Source organism: Leiobunum rupestre, chromosome 11 (genome assembly GCF_980474605.1).
Source record: "Leiobunum rupestre chromosome 11, qqLeiRupe1.1.hap1, whole genome shotgun sequence".
NCBI lineage: Eukaryota > Metazoa > Arthropoda > Arachnida > Opiliones > Sclerosomatidae > Leiobunum > Leiobunum rupestre.
The window spans coordinates 23,159,074-23,176,199 of NC_143394.1; the positions used below are offsets into that span (position 1 = coordinate 23,159,074).

Here is a 17,126-nt window from a genome sequence, read left to right on the forward strand (position 1 = left end):
GTTTTTCTTTATTTAAGGAAATTATTTAAAGCTATTCGATATATTCGTCGATGTCAGAGGTAGAATAAACCTTTTTGCATGATTTATAACCATTTTCAAAATTTTCCAATTCATTTTTCCAGCCGAGATCGACTATTACCAAAAGTGCCACCGCTGAGGCGCCAGTGAAAATCACGTGCTTAGAATGGAATGTAAACAAACCAACATGTGGAATCTTTCATCAAATGTTTGGGGTTGGATTTAAAACTAATTGATGGCAAGTAGTTAAACTGATATTAATATGATGCAACTAAAATTTTAGTGTAACGAATATAAAAAATACTTTTAATATCTTTAAGAAATAATTTATTTGACATAAAAGTTAATAATTGCTTTTTTTTTCATTAAATTATAGTGACATATATAGTTGGAATAATAGCAGAAATACATGAACCGAAATTATCAGCGTCCTATTCCTCTAACACGGGAGGCAAGTTCCCCGTTTTCCCCCACCTTAGTGGCCACGTGTCATCTTCCCCTCCTCGAAAAGAGAATTTCCCCACCTCCGCGGCGAAGGTTTGAATACGCTACCTGGCGACGGCCGAGCGAAACTTTCTAGAAAAACAAATAAATAAAATATGTTGCTGGAGAAAAATTACAAGTGCATCATGTGTCTGTGGAAAAAAGGCTGTCACTATTAGAAAACACGTCCAAGGAAAGAATAGCACAAACAAATATCATCGTAATCAGTTAATTGTTATTAATTAATGAAGCCCAGTTAACGACTAATAAAAACTAGTCTAACTTGACTACGTTAAGAATTATAAACAATAAATATTTGTATTATTTTGTTAAAATAATTGTACTTGTTTTATTTGAAATATAAATCTGAATAGCAACATAAAGGTAGCCTTACTCGTAAACGAAATCATCATTTCTATTGCTTATTTATACTAGTTATTTTCTCGTGGTTTATTTCAGTTTCTTCTTCTTCCGTAGCCTTCTGTTTATTTGGTCTTCCCATATTCTTTGCTAGTTTGCTACTGCAGGCCTAAATATTTTTATCTGGGATTCATATATCTTAAGTAGCTCCAATAAAACTATTCTTTCATACATAAATGGTCTGTTGAGATTAGTTGAAAAGGTTTTTAATTCATCTACTTTTTCCATATTGAACAGCTGCTGCAGCTATCGCCTTCCACAGTTCCACTGCCCTCTATCAAAAACAAAACACGGCTAAGCCTTGGTTTACAGACCACGTTCCTGACGGTTCCTCACGATCTTCTTCGATGAAATAATTTATCTTAGCCTCACTAGATGGCGGTCTAGTTACCCGTGGTGCATTCGAAATTTTCCCTGTAGTCGCGGGAGGCGGAAAATTAACAAGGCCTCGCTATTTAACCCTCCCCTTTCGCACGGGGAAATTGCCGTCCGACAAAAATATGCTCGCTGATAATTTCGGTTCATGTATTTCTGATAATAGTGATAATGAACGAAAACATAATGAACATTGGTAAATAAGTATGAACACTAGTAGATATGAACGGTAAATAAGTATGAACACTAGTAGATATGAACGGTAGATACGAATGAAAACTGGTGATTATGAATGGTAGATACGAATGAAAACTGGTAGATTTGAATGAACACTGGTAAATATGAATACTGGTAGATTTGAATGAACACTGGTAAATATGAATACTGGTAGATTTGAATGAACACTGGTAAATATGAATACTGGTAGATTTGAATGAACACTGGTAAATATGAATACTGGTAGATTTGAATGAACACTGGTAAATATGAATACTGTTAGATACGAATGAAACTGGTGATTATGAATGGTAGATAATGTAAACTGGTGATTATGAATGGTAGATAATGTAAACTGTTGATTATGAATGATAGATATGAAAGAATCCTGGAAACAATGAAAGCCCTTCACATTTTCAGAAGTTTTCTCGATTGAGGTTTGTAAACTAGTTCCTTTACTTTCTTAAATCGTGCTGAAATTGTCCTAGTTATGTTATCAACTACGGGTGGTATTATTTTGTCACATAAATTTGGCAAATATTGAGGCATGAGCAACATTAAGATTGCACTGCAAAATTGGACACATGGAAAGTTTCGGCAGCAGGTGAGCTTCAATTTTTTCGCTAATTCTTGGTGATTCTCGTAAATAAGGAACTGCTGCCTTAATAAAGCTCAAAACTACCGAAAGAACCATTACAAAATCCTTATTTGGGTAACTAAGGCCTCCTCTGTCGGATGTTTTAATTAAGTCTAAAAGTGGTGAATTTGAGCAGGGTCCGGAAATGCAATCGAGACACGAGCTACAAAATTCAGCTTGCTCCATTTTCTGTACCACAAAACCAGCCACGTAAGCCAAACTTGCCAATTTTAAAGTGGTTCGTTGCGTGTCAGGCTCTTTACTCAACGCATCCAGTATGCCAGTAACTTTAACTGGTAGTACAATGTTTGCCGGCACGATTCTTTCTTCCTCATCTAGTTGGTCAAAATCATCCCAATTTGCAGATGCAGATTTTTTAAACTTCAGAGTTCCCTTGTGTAAAATGTTTTCTATATTGAAAATTGTGGCTCTCGCATCCAACATGTCATTTCCTCCAGCATTCTGATGAAGTATGCTAAAAACATTTCAATAGTGTCACTTGTAAGGCATCTTGTCAGTACGTATGGGAAATCTGATTGGAGGAGATAGTTTACGCACGCTGCGGTTGATTTGGAGGTAAGAGTGACAGCATGGAATGTCTCCGAAGTGAAAAAGCATGGTTGTTTATTGTATTGTATGTCCTCTATGTAGTTAACAAAATCATTTTGGAGCCAGTCAAGACGTTCATCATCCATGGATAGAAAGGGTGCTTTGTCCAAGTTGCGGGATTGTATGCTGTGCTGACGATTACAAATATTATGTATTTCAAACCACTTTTTGACAGCTTTCAGATATTCAATTGTTGGTCCTGCATTTTTGAATAAATAAGCCTTTGGATGACTGCCACTGTGTTTTTTAAGGTGTTCAAGCGCTACAATTACAGGTGCTGAAAAAATAACCATAGCTCGCTTCACATTCTGCTTCTCAATATTAGTAGGATAAACGCATTTTCTGGTGAGATTTCGGACTGCCTTAATATTTTCATCTGTCTGGAGCTCATATAAGTTTTTCACGTATTTCCCAGAAATATCATCAGAATCCTCCTGACTTTTGGCATCTAATAATTTGTTACGCAAGTTTTTAAAGGCGTGGCTTGGGTCAAAACTTAGGAACAGTAGTCTTTGATCATTGAGTGGGTGTGGAATTTCATGGCTAATATGGACACTTCCGGATGTTCCACATAACCTTCTCATCATGGCAACATTTGTTTTGTGGTTGTCAGTAACTACCCGCAAAATGAAAAAGCCACATTGTTCTACGTCTCGAATTACCGAAAGGGTTAGGTCGTAAAGGTCTTTCCCCATTAACTGTTTGGAAAAGAAGAAAGCCGCTAATGTGGTGAAAGATTTTGAAATACCACTTATCAAGAAAGTCAAAAGCTGATTGGCTACTTCGGGATCTTTGGGTATTGCTGTAGGTGGCTCGGAATTGCTGGTACTAGGGTTGTTCATGGCAATGTGTCTTGTTGTATCTTTGAAGCCAAATATACGATCGAGTCTTCTGTCAAAAATGAGCTGAGGTTTGATTGACATCTCATCAATAATTAAGGATACAATCCTGTGCTTTGGATCTACTTTATTGGCTTCAGCGGGCAGCCTCTGTTTAATTAACGCTGTAACACCAGTTTCACCATTGATTCCCCCTAAATATCGCTTGAGAGTGCTCTTTGCGGGTAATCTTAAGTAGCCAGCTGTCCGAGGGTGTCTGTAGCCCTTTGGTGAAATAATAAACCACAGTGTACACAGCCTGACAGTGTTGGTGTTCCAAGCTGGTCTCTTTTTCTTGTAGTTGCTGACTAAGTCAAGCAGAAATAAGGCCTCGTCATCTTCTGCTTCAGCATCATTAATAATAGTCGTACGTTTTTGAAAAGGTTTTTTAGTGTAATGTTGGAGATTAGTTTCTAAAGAATCAATTTTATCTTGTTGGTCTTGCAATTTGTTATTTAAACGCCATATTTTTGTGCGAAGGTTACGCAAATTCCTTTTCAATATTTCCAAATTAATAGGAATTGTATTTACAGGTTTTTGATCTTTCTGGCTGCTAGTGGGCGTTTCAATTGCAGGATTAGCACAGCCTTCAGCAGCTTGGCTTTGATTGTCAGGAGATACAATTCTAATTACCGATGTGAAATTATCTGCATCAGTGCGTAGTGTTTTAGTTGGTGGATCTGAACCATTTTTATTTCTATTGGGAAGTTTCCTCTTGCGTGGCTGTTTTGGTATCATATAAGTTGGATACTGTGGGAATACCGTAGGTATTGCCGTTTTTTCAAGCTTTCGTAATTTAAGACCTTTACGGTAATCTGTTTCACAAAAGTGTAAACTACATACAACGCTCGATTCTGATTTGTCATTTATTTGAAAATTATACCGATAAATTTTTTCTTTTTTCTAGCCACATGCCCCTCAACAACCCATCAGAAGGAAACTCATGGAAAGAAACTCCAGGTGTTTTGCCTTTTACAGAAGGACAATAGGGAACACAACACGAAGGCATTTTTGGTTAATTTCTACAAAAATTATTGATATGTAACAACTTAAAATAATAATTGGAAAATAAAATATTTTTTACATTAATCAAATACCGTCCAGCATGAAGTAATTATCAATGGTTCAAATTTCCCGCCGCGAAAATAGTTTTAGAAGACGACCAATCTATAACCCGATAAGGCTTAACTATTCAGACATACTATTTAAAAATTACCTAAGTAATGAAGTATTTGAGGGAAAGTATATGGAAATTGAACTTTTAAGGTAAAACCTATGTAAAAAATAACTATAAATTTATGATTTTTAAATAATTTTCAGTACTATGTACTCATTACGGTCAAGTTTCGCGCCATAGAAAACCATATTTTTTATATCATAAAAGTAGCCGACTTTAAGGTCCGGAAGTGGCGCTCCCGACGGCCGTCGAACACACTAAAAACCAAACTTTTATTTCGCGCCAATACATGGATTTGAAATTCTTTGGGTAGGCCGCCTGGTGCGAGCGTAGTGAGCGGGCGAAGTTGGCCATGCCCTACCTACGTAGGTAAGGAGCCAAACCCTTTGGAGAGAGCTCCTAAAGGGGAACGACGAGCACACAGCAGCCCAAGTAACCCGGCACAGCTGGCACCGGAGATCCCGGTGGGCCCCAAAAGGCCGGGAAACAGGATAACCGTGCCGCCACACAGCAGGCTACCCAATCCGTCGAGGCGGCCAGTTTGCCTGGACCCTCTCCTTTAGCCTGAAACGAAGTTCAGTATCCAGCCCAAACCTGACCGAAGTCGGAGGTGGAGATAGGACCATTTGATCAGAACTAACATCTCCCAGTGCGCCACCACCCTTATGGGTTACAAGAGCCGGACCCCGACTCCCCGGTAAAGTCACAAGTTATTGCACACTCTAACCCATTTAGGGCCATTTTTAACCAGCAGCCACAATTGTCCACTCCATCGGACGGTCGGAGTCTCACAGCGGTATCAGCTAGGAGTAATAAACTCACACTCAGGACTACGCAGATAATGTAAAGCATTCATTTTTAAATAGAAGTTATATAGATGAATAATGAAGTAAAAATCGTTCGTTGGTTTTTCTATAAATCTAAAAATTATCTTACGTAGATGGCGCCACGGGTCATATCATTACGTTTTCTCGTCATTTTAGAGGAGAGTCAGGAGACAGCACCATAGATATAAGAAATGTATATAAAGGTCTAGAAAAATTTCAAATTTCGGGGCGTCTAAGCCTAACATAAAATACGGAATTGACACCTAGCAGACACCGAGGAAGGCACGTGACCAAGAGCTCGAGCTCGCTTAGCATTTTAGTACTAAGTGCTTGACCTTTCCGCAGGCCGTAGTCTTTAGACGCCATCTGTTGGTGACTTTTAGTATAATTTTTAAGCCGAAGAAAATGGCTCTCACGACGATAGCACGAGCTTTCTTACCGATAGATAGCGCTTTATAAGGATAGCCTGCAGAAATTACGCGTTTCTGCTAGCTGTCACCTCCGTATTCACTCCCTTTGAAATATTTTATCTAGACCTTTATATACGTTTCCTATATCTATGGACAGCACATGCACATTCGTAATTTTCAAAAACTTCTTTCGCGGGGAGCAGATTTGATTGGATCTTTAGATGAATATTCCCAACTCAATCTGGTTATACTAGTTAAACCTTTAAACCAGGTTTGGAAAAAAGTGGTTGTCACTGGGTCAGATTTTTTATTCAAAAAGTAGGGGTTCCCTGGTCCTCCTTGGATACGCTACTATAGCGGGAGATAGGTGACGTCATTCTCTCTGGTGACATTAAATTCTTGGTAGAACCACTCTTTGAGCTCTGATTGGCTGAGATATGGCTATCGTCTGCCACGGCGTTTGGCCCATTTGCCAGTTACACGGCAGCATTCTAGTTACTTATGAGATTTCTATGATTAATTCCACCTATTTATGAAAATTCAACTTGGACCAATTTAATAATTACTAGTCAATTGGAGGCTGGAAGTTCAGCAACTTATCAACCTGAAAGTTCAAAGCAAATCTGATTGTACTGTGTTAAATTAAAGTTAACTATTTTAAACAATTAATAAAAAAATATTTACCAATACTTACGATGTTAGATTAAGCCTGGGAGGGCTTTGTGTTACTGTGTAAATAATTTCTTCTAATATTGGAACAAACACATTGGGGCTAGTAAAAAATAAGAGCAAGGGGTCACTGGCCCAAAGACCACTTAAATAATGATAAATGTAGGGGTGCGAACTTCCGAAGGTCACAAGGGCCAGTTTAAAAAACAACCTAATTTCCAAGGCAGCTTTAAAGCTGTTAACTATTCTCGCGCCCCCTGTGGAAATAGCCTGGTAACTATTTTTATGCCCCGTAATAATAGCCATTTTGCTATTTGAACGGGATAGTGATAATAGTCATTAGGCTATTTCCATAGGAGACGTCAGAATAGACACTACTAATCGGGGCATGAGCTTTGTTATTGGTTAATCCCTCAAAATTGTAATATTTATCGGCTATTCGAAGATTATCCGATCATTCTTTGAGGGGTGGAATGCCATTATAACCTGGTGCAATTCATTATAATTTTTTAAAGGCTGCAAATGCTGCTTTTAATTTACACAGATCTTGAAATATTTCAGTTATAATCAGTCATTAAAAACCAAAATATTATGTTCTTTAATTATGGCTGATACTTTATGGAGAGAATGTTCTTGTTGGTTAATAAAGTGTGAAGTGCTTCCACCAGATCATAAAGTAACATGGCCAACTTCTCAAGTGATAGACTTGGCTCATACCCTAAGAGATGGGGTATTGTTATGCCAGCTATTAAACAAACTTATACAAGGCTGTATAGATCTAAAAGAAATAAGCCTTCGTCCCCAAATGTCACAGGTATTGTATGCTTATGCTTTGAGGCATTTTGAACTTTTAGATTGAAGTACCCTCTCCTTTAATTCTTTACCCCATGCGGGTGATTGTTACATATTCTTTTTAATATTACGTCAATTGTTTCAATTTCTTTGTGGCTGAAATAACTACGTAGTTTTCATTTTCTAATGTTGAAGTAATTTTGTAAACAAAAATTTGGTGATAACGTTTTCTTCTGAAAATTACTTAACGAAGAGCATTTGATGCCAAGTTTAAGAGTACAATATTCCTCAAAATTTACTTTTGCAGCTTTGGTGTGGTTGGTGGATGTTGTAAATTGCATCCCTAGAATTTCCTTGCCTTTCCTTTTTTATTACAGGAAAATTTACTGCATGAACTTCTGCCATCACAAAGAAAAATATTGTTTCTCACATCTAAAGCCATTGTTTGAAGGTGGCTGTAAACTTTGTTTTAAAAAAAATGTTAGCTTGATACCTTACTTGGAACATAGCCCCCCATAATTAAAGTAGGCATGGGCCTAAGGACATTATATTCAAAGGTGTACTTGTCTAAAAAAGCAAATTTGTAATATTCAAAGTTGCAACATAATGGGTTGGTGTATACCCTGTGGTTTCTTTCTCACAAGATACCTAGCTAGATGGATTTTACTATTAGTAGTATCATAAGTTGGTCACTTTGGGGAATATTTTACTGAGAGCTAGTAACGAAGTGACATCATCACAAGAGAAAAATCTCCCCCTAGCGAGGTACTGTCAAAGGCTACATGTGACGCGAGAGCGAGCGGATGTAAAATGGTGACGAAGCTGGTAATACAGTCTGTCTTGTGAATAGCTCTGTAAAACTTTTGCATGTGAAGAATAGGAAGTGTTACACTTATGTTATTATATTATTAACTTATGGTACTATGGAAAGCAGTGAAATCAATAATTCTATTTAAAGGTTTTTGCAAGTATCTTTTTTTTGGGCTGTTTGTTTCCAATTTTCTGTTTTGATGGTTTTTGACTTTTCGGTGGTTTTAGATGTTTATGAAGTTTGGTATATACCCTGTGGTTTTCTTTCTCACAATAAATGTAGCTAGCTAGATTTTACTATTAGTAGTATTAACTTTTAGCATATGGAGAGCAGTGAAATCAAGAATTAACTATTTAAAAGCTTTTGCAAGGAATTTTTACTTAGTTATTTTTTCCTTTTTTGCGCTGTTTGTTTCCTATTTTCTGTTTTGATAGGTTTTTTATTTTTGGGTAGCAGTTTTTTTCATTTGCGGTGGTTTTAGGTTTCGGAGAAGTTTGATTATTTCAGCTGTTGAATCAAAAACACTTGACGTAGACTATGCGTACAGAAACTTCCTTACAAAAAAATCTTTACAATAAAGCAACGTTTATCATGTGATATAAGCTTGAAATTACAAGTGTACTGTATGAATCTAGTTAAATTTTGATGATATCACAGTAGTTTACTGATATGTTTTAAAAGTATTATTAAAGAGCACCAAAATTTACATTGCCTACAAAAGTCACTGTGTGTCTTTCTACCCCAGATAAGTAGTTTAAATTTAATCGAAAGCTTATTGAAGTTAGTCTTAGGTTATGGGAAAATCTTTTAAATATAAGCATCATTTTCCCTAATGTGATTGGGCAGGTCAAGTACTAACAGCAGCCATTGGGCCCTCCCCACTCTTTCTCCTGTAACACACTTAATGTGTTCTTTCTCCTGTAACAACACTTCCTATGTGTGTTTGTGCTCTTTGCTTGGCAATTGAGATAGAAGTTCGCAGTCTCAGTAGGGGAATGTTCCATTGTTGATGAGGAAATTTTTAAATTAGTTCTGGGTGAATGATAATCCTAGAAAAACTGGAATGCACTTACATTATAGCTACAGCTAACTTTTTCGACATTCAAAAATCTCGAATTTCGAGACAGCTTCATATTTTGCACTGAAATTTACTATATTGTCATAATTTTGTTCTTAATTAATGTGGTTAAACTTTTATTATTTTAGCTGCGTTATTTGATATTGATTGGTAATGAAAAACTACTTATGTTTGAGAGGTCTACCAAGTCAAAACTGTGAAAAATGATTCCTCATTTTAAAAAAGTTGTTTAATGGTATCTTGGTAATTCATGATTTAAATTCTCCACATGATGGTCAAGACTTTCAAATAAGACCTCTCTAAAATTTTGTTTAAATAATTTGAAAACTCAGTTTTTAAATAACTTTTGCTAAATATTCAACATTGAGTTTTTCTTACTGAAATGTATAAGAATACCTAATAGGTGATTTATGTCAATTATTTTTTATAACTATTCAATTAAATCACTGACTTTAATCAGACAGCCTTGCCCTTGTGTTGTACATTTTTTTTAAATATTTCCATAAAATTAATTTATATTGTTATCATGGTTAAAGTTAAAACTGAAAAAATATATTTCTGCAGATTAGACATGTATAATTTCATTGGTACTGATGTTGAGTTTTTTCAGTTTTTATGTATGAAGAACATTCGTGCTTTCCTTCAAACGTGCAAAAATGTATTTGATTTAAAGGATGATGATTTGTTTCAACCATATATGCTTTTTGATTACACTGATTTTGGCAAGGCAAGTATGTTTTATTTAATTTATTATCATTATGATGCCAGTTTTGCTGTGAGACAAGTGGGACCTTTTTGACTTTGTGAAAGAATAAAGTTCAAGCAAGAATACATTCATGTACCTAAGAATTAAAATTAAAATTATTTTTTATTTACATATGATGTTAGAACCATAGGGGCACAAGGGCCAAGTCTTATTGCAACTTATAGCCCTGGTTAGGGGGTAATATTATTAACCTATGGTACCGCATTGTATAAATAGTAGCAAGAAGTTGCTTGCTTTTTAATCACACAACATAATCATGGATGGTGTTGGTCTCTCTGATAAAGGATGCAATTATGTGGCTTAGAATCTTTTCAGTCCCATATACCTAGGTGCTTTAATCAATTTTTGATTTAAGAAGAAAATTGATGTAGTAGACATTTGTAGCTTTGGTTAGTGCACGTCTGCAGGTGAAGAATATTTGAATAGAGCAAAACGCAAGCTACTTTGAAATAAGTAGCTTGACAGCCACCAGAAGGTCGCCGAGGTAATTAAAATAGTTCTGCTAAGACTAACGACATTGCGGTAATGAATTTCAACATCAAGGAGGCAAAATGCTAGAAACGTTTTGGTGACTTTGGTTGAGTTTTCTTACTGAACTTGCTCTTTTTAGGATTCTAAATAAGTCAATTCATAAAAAACTAGCTTAATTTTTGTGAACAACACTTCATTCTCAAATAAATAAATAAATCTATTTTATAATGGTTAGCAGGTTTGTACTGTTTGACTCAACCCCAAAAACTATACCTTAATTTTATTTAATTTTAAATATGTAATGCCTAATAATATAATAATTACATAATAAAACATTTACACATTGCCAATTTCCTTACAAAATTTAGAATTATACAATTTTGTATTATAAAAAAGCTACTAAGCCTTAAAAACAAAATATTTATTGATTAATTCCCTTCAAAATGATATTACCTTTGAATATTACTTATCCTTAAGAAATAATGCAATTATTGAATTAACAGTATTAATATCAATAATTTTGTAGGTGCTACATACATTATCTGTGTTGTCCCGGACATCAAAAGCAGAAAATTTCTATATTAAGTATGTAGAACCTTTTTTTTTAAACAATCAACAAAAATGTGGGTCTAATATTACAGGAAATTGTTCAAATATTTGACTTAAATTGTGGGGAGATTAGGCCTACTAAAGATAAGGACTGGCCATTTGGCCTACTAGAAAATATGGCTGCCATTGACCATTTTGTACCTATATTGTTAGTTTTAGCTGTAAAGTGTGTTTACCTAACCTTTCCTACATTTCATTAAGCCATATCAATGTCATTGTAGAAAATTCTAATGTAACCTTTCTATCTTCCTTTTAGAGGTTTTCCATCCAATGAGAATAAAGTGCATGATTATTATAATGATGAAATATATCGGAATCTTGAAGATATCGCCAAGTAAGTTCCATAACTCAAAACCCTAACTTCTATATTGCCTTATTAATTTGAAGGTGTTGCTACCCTTACCAAAAAATAAGTTGGTTTTTAGTTGGTATTCACATTTAAGTTGATATTAAGTTGGTTTTAAGTGGTCAGCATATTTCAGTAAACTAGTTAAGTTGGTAATAAGTTGGTTTTAAGTTGGTGGGAAAATGCCTTTTTCTTTAAGTTGGTATTTAGTTGGTTTTTAGTGGTCAGAAAATTACATATTTTTTAAGTTGGCTTTAAGTGGTCTTTATTAAGTAACATTTTAAGTAAGTTTTAAGTTGGCTTTAAGTGGTCTTTATTAAGTAACATTTTAAGTAAGTTTTTAGTTGGTGTTAAGTTGTTTTTAAGTAGGTTTTTAGTTGGTATTTGTCTCAAATACAAACTTAAAACCAACTTAAATAGTTCTTAGACCACTTATTTTTTGGTAAGGGATAGCTTCGTATAGATATGTTTTTGGTTATGCATTTCCAAGGATTTTTTTGAAATTGCATTATTAAATTAAAAATTTAAACAAGATATGTTAATAAACAAATTACTGTTTTTCCTTTTAGCTTAGTGTCTAAAAAATTATTTAGAAGTGAAAAAAAATCTAAATTGGGCTTGAAAATTTAATGCATGAGTTTTAATTGAAAAACTTTTAAAGCATTTCCGACTTTTAGTTCATTTTTTTACTCTGTCTTTGATATTTAAAACTGATTTGAGGAGTTTCTATCAAAATTATAATTTGTTGAGTTTTATCTAGTTAAATTATGAAGGTTTTGCCTTAATGGTATGAGTGCATAGAAAGTTCATTGTCATAAAAAAGAACAACACTGTTTTCCAAATGTTCTTTAGTTATTGATTAGAATTTCCCTTAAAGGCTTAGTGACCTCCATTTTTTAAACATGTAAAATTAAACTCTTTGTATAAGTTTTTGTATTAAATTTGGTTTTAGTTATTTGGTTGTGACAAATGTTAAAGGCTTGAAATTTAATTTTTTTTCATTACAATGATGAAATTATAGTCACAATGAAGATACTATGGTTCAGTTTGACTTTCCCTTAAGTCCTCATAGAACGAGGGAAGAAGATGTCTATGAAGATCTTTGCTATGTTACACTCCGCATAAATGAGGTACGTAAGACTTTCAGTACACCATGTGATATGCTGAGTTAAGTGAAAATTTTAGTACCAATTGGTAGAAAAATGTAGCGCATTTTGGTAAACCACTGTTGCGAGCTAGTCGTGGTATTATTTAAACTACCGTTAGATCAGATAGACTTATATAATTTTCAATTAAATTTCTGAAACGTAGCACCAAAAGTCTGATAAGACTTCATACAAAAAGTCCTTAAGTCGAGCTGGGCTACAGCTTTTCCTATAGATTACATGTAATTTCTTGTACAGACGACGTTTTAAATAGCAGCCTATAGAATTCATAAGCAAAATTCAAAATTAGCCAATAGGCATACAAAAAGTAATGACGTGTGAAAATAGATCTGGCGCATAAAACTACATTATTTTCTAAAAAATATTACAAACCCAACGTTAGTTACTGTACTTCGTAGATGATTGGCTTGCAGGGCTTGCCACCACCCTCCTACGCATTGTAACCCGGCCACCTGAATTAAAGGCTTTAAAGTCGCTCGATGACTTAGGCCTAGGGTGGTGCCTTGGGTATTAGCCTAGCTGATTATTATTAAAATTATGGTATTTTAAAGTTTTGAAAACCATTTCAACTATTTCTTGTGGACAGGTAATTAACTAATTCTGTTTTGTAATTGGCGGTTTGGTTTTGCAAATTAAACTATAGATTTTCTCTTGTATTCTTAAGATAGCGAATTCGTATCATCGTATGCCTTGGTCATGCCACCAAGAAAAAAGCCACTAACTCCACTTATCCTACCAAAGCATCAGTTGACCCAGTGCAATTTTCTTCTGAAAGAAACTTCAGATAAAGCTCTTCAAAATGACAACCCATTTTTATGGAATTGTGCAACCTAAACAGAGCAGGAAAAGTTACCATTATTGAATACTATCTCGACTCAAATACTTGATATAAAGATTCATGTTAAGCCACCTGAGACGAGATTTGCGAGCTCACAAACTGATAATGTGTTCAAAAATGAAATATATACACTATGTGACTTTTACTTAAAAACTGCACATTCCATTGAAACACAAACCAGTGATGTGAAAAGAAAAGCAGATGATTTTGGATATTCAAAATCAAAGCGGTTAAAATTATGCTCTGAAGAATCACCTTTTGAGTCTGGACTAGAGCTCATATATAACTACATCTCAAAATTAGAACTTAGTGAGTAAAACTATAATTAATATAAAGTAATTAACATATTATATGACATGCGCAGTCGCATGATTTTTTTTCTCGCGCTGTTTTTCAAATTTGGTTTTGAATTTCTCTTTTTTTTAAGAGTTAGGCTTATTTTGTTTGTGATACTTCTATGAATTGGTGGGAACTCCATTCGCTTTGCAAAAGTGATACACAAGTTAAATAAAATCTTTTGGAATACTTCTTTTGGTGATATTCGCCATGGTCAAGGTCAAAGACAAGGACAAAAACAGTAGAGTCCAGGCGGACTCTGCTTCCAAGAGCTTCCAAACTCCATACATTAAACGTGATCTTATCGACAGTAGTATTGACTGGGTTAGTTGTAAAGCTTGTCGTCGATGGGTACTCTTCGAGAATACGCCGCTATTCAACCAAATCAAGCTCGAGGATATAAACGACTCAACTCCTTTCACCTGTAAGTTTTGTACCATCAAGCATACTCAATCTACGCTCCAGAAAGAATTCGATCTCCTGAAATCGGATAACGCATCCTTGCGCCACTCCGAACAATCTGCTAATAACAGGCTCCTCGCACTAGAAACTACTTTGCGCGGCACTAGTGATGAAATCTCCCGATGTACCCTTACCAAAAAATAAGTTGGTTTTTAGTTGGTTTTTAGTTGGTATTTAGTTGGTATTTAGTAGGTTTTCACATTTAAGTTGGTTTTAAGTAGGTTCAAGTTGCCAGCATATTTTAATAAACTATTTAAAGAAGTAATAAGTTGTTTTTAAGTTGTTTTTAAGTTGGCTGGAAAATACTCATTTTTTGAAGTTGGTTTTAAGTTGGTTTTTAGTGGTCAGATAATTCCTTATAATTTTTAAGTAGGTTATAAGTTGGCTTTAAGTGGTCTTTATTAAGAGGTCTTTTTAAGTAAGTTTTTATTGTTTTATTGTTATTCGTATTCACATGTCTAATTTCAAAAATACGGTTGTTGATACACTCTCTAACAAAATGATATTTAATCTGAACATGCTTTGATCTATTATTTTCTATGTTATTCAAAGAAAATTGTATTGCCGCCTGGTTATCACAGTAAATAATCGGTAATTTACATTTCTTATCTAATTTCACAAATTCAAATAGTTCTTCAACAATGTTGGTTGCCATACAACTTCCTTCGATGTTTCAGCTAATGCAATGTATTCGGATTCCATTGATGATAGTGCAATGTTCTTCTGTTTCACTGATCTCCAGCATACAGGATTGTCACCTAAATTAATCACAAATCCAGTTGTTGATTTGCGATCATCTAAATCTGATCCCCAAGAGGCATCAGAAAACACATTTAGATTTATCCCATTCAGTCCATTATAATGTAGACCATAATCACAAGTTTGGCACACGTATTGTAGGACTTGCAGTAAATAATTCCAATGTTTCTGCCCAGGATTCGAAGAATAACTAGCTAAACTTGTCACAACAAACGCAATGTCTGGTCTTGTACGCTGTGACAGGTACAATAAACTTCCTATTAGTTGTCTATATGGATAATCGTTATTCTGCTCTGGTGTGCAATCTCTATTTGATAACGCTATACCAACAGGTAATGGGGTATCTTTCTTCTTCTCATTTGTAATTTTGTATTGCTCTTGAAGTTTCTTTACGTAGCTTTTCTGATGACCTTTCCTTTTTCAGGAAATTAAAATTCAATTCCCAAGAAATAGCTCAACCTTCCTAAATCTGTCATCTCAAATTTCTTTTGTAATTGGTTTTTCAGTTCTTCTAAAACCTTTTTGGTTAACGCAAAGATTATAATATCGTCAACGTATACAATCAACAATCCTGTTATTCCATATCTATAGATACAATTGCATCCTAAAATTCTTTTATATCCAAGTGTTAGTAATTGACCATCTAGTTCAGAAAACCACTGTTTTCCACTCTGTTTCAATCCATAAAGAGCTTTCTTTAATTTCCAAACATATTCTCCTTCTTGGTCCTTTCCTACTTGGACGAAACCTTTAGGTTGTTTTACATAAATTTCTTCTTCTAATGAGCCATACAGGTATGCTCCTTTTACATCCATGTGACAATTATGCCATCCGAAACAAGCCACTAATAGCAATATGCAAACTCGAATCAGTGTAAAATTAACTACAGGTGCATAGGTCTGGTTAAAGTCGCTTCCAGGAATTTGAGAAAATCCTTGTGCAACTAATCTTGCTTTAAATCTACTGATTTCTCCATTAGCATTCTTTTTCACATCGTAAACCCATTTAGTTCCAATAAGTTTCTTGTTAGTTGGTTTTGTAACAACCTCGTAAACTTCTCTATCTTGAATGGTTTTGATCTCAGTTTTCATAGCATCTTGCCATTTCTCAGTATCTAGACTTTCAATAGCTTCTTCATATGTTGATGGTATATCTACACATCTGGTTTCAATATTCCCTGTTCCATTCTTTTGCTGTCCTTTAAGTTGTTGTTTAGTAGCTAGTTGGCTAGTAGCTTTGAAATTGAAATCACTTGGGTTATACTGTTCACCTCTATAGGTTAAATAGCGCTTCATTTCAGGTTCAGATCTTATTTTCTGATTCGTAATGTTGTCATAATGATAAACATCAATTCTGTCGCCTGTCTTTCTAGCTTTTTCTTCCCGTCTCCAACGTGGAACTACAGCTTGAGGCGGTGTTGGTGGTGGTGGTAATTCTTCTCTAACATCATCATCGCTACTACTCTCTTCTTGTGATGAGGTTTCTGATTCTCCTGAATTACTTTCTTGCGACAACAAATCATCTTCAATTTCTTCTGACCATATTTCTTTTACTGGTTCATAAATCTCTTCTCTTGTTTCTCTTAATAACCTGATACATAATTTACTCTCATTGAAAGAAACATGTTTAGTTTCCACAACTTTTCTTTCCTCGGGAAACCATATGCGATATCCTTTCGTTGCTACAGCATAGCCCACCATGATGCCCATCTTCGCTCTTCTTTCAAATTTGTTACGGTGTGGTTGTGGTACAAAAGCTAAAGCCACACATCCATAACGCTTAAGATGGCGTAATGATGGCGTAGTTTTTCTCCATCGTCCCTCTGGTGTCACATCTGGTAATTTTGAATGAGGTAATCTATTTGATAGATATACCACTGTGTGCAATACTTCTCCCCACATGTAATGTGGTAATCTGGCATCTTCCAGTAATGCTCTAATTCCTTCTAATGCTGTCCGGTTGAATCTCTCAGC

At 34.9% G+C, this 17,126-nt stretch overlaps 1 protein-coding gene and 2 long non-coding RNA genes across 15 annotated transcripts in view; 2 read left to right on the forward strand and 1 right to left on the reverse strand.

The window, feature by feature from the left end:
- Nucleotides 1-941: 941 nt before the first annotated feature.
- On the forward strand, nt 942-4,730 carry LOC149922002 (uncharacterized). Of its 11 annotated transcripts, none has more exons than XR_016477286.1 (9): nt 951-1,525; nt 1,888-2,116; nt 2,184-2,224; nt 2,286-2,359; nt 2,515-2,725; nt 2,801-3,103; nt 3,174-4,003; nt 4,170-4,403; nt 4,544-4,730. It is a non-coding gene; the product is annotated as an uncharacterized LOC149922002 (long non-coding RNA). The 11 variants fall into 11 exon arrangements; XR_016477288.1 differs by having other exon boundaries at nt 3,174-3,562; nt 3,629-4,403; XR_016477287.1 differs by having other exon boundaries at nt 2,801-2,879; nt 2,934-3,103; nt 3,174-4,403.
- Nucleotides 4,731-6,324: 1,594 nt separating this feature from the next.
- Nucleotides 6,325-6,961, reverse strand: LOC149922003 (uncharacterized). The gene is made up of 3 exons (XR_016477420.1): nt 6,745-6,961; nt 6,617-6,654; nt 6,325-6,548 (listed from the first exon to the last, which is right to left on the reverse strand). It is a non-coding gene; the product is annotated as an uncharacterized LOC149922003 (long non-coding RNA).
- A 144-nt stretch (nt 6,962-7,105) lies between these two features.
- Nucleotides 7,106-17,126, forward strand: part of Vav (Vav guanine nucleotide exchange factor) — a 95,799-nt gene continuing 85,778 nt past the window's right edge. For 2 of the 3 annotated variants that reach the window (XM_090162646.1, XM_090162644.1), the window contains exons 1-5: nt 7,130-7,533; nt 10,011-10,127; nt 11,164-11,222; nt 11,503-11,580; nt 12,614-12,722. In XM_090162646.1, the coding sequence (XP_090018772.1) occupies nt 7,324-7,533; nt 10,011-10,127; nt 11,164-11,222; nt 11,503-11,580; nt 12,614-12,722 (573 nt within the window). In that variant the 5' untranslated portion in view covers nt 7,130-7,323. Of the gene's footprint in view, nt 7,534-10,010; nt 10,128-11,163; nt 11,223-11,502; nt 11,581-12,613; nt 12,723-17,126 lie in introns of all 3 variants that reach the window. The other variant, XM_090162645.1, reaches the window with a different exon arrangement.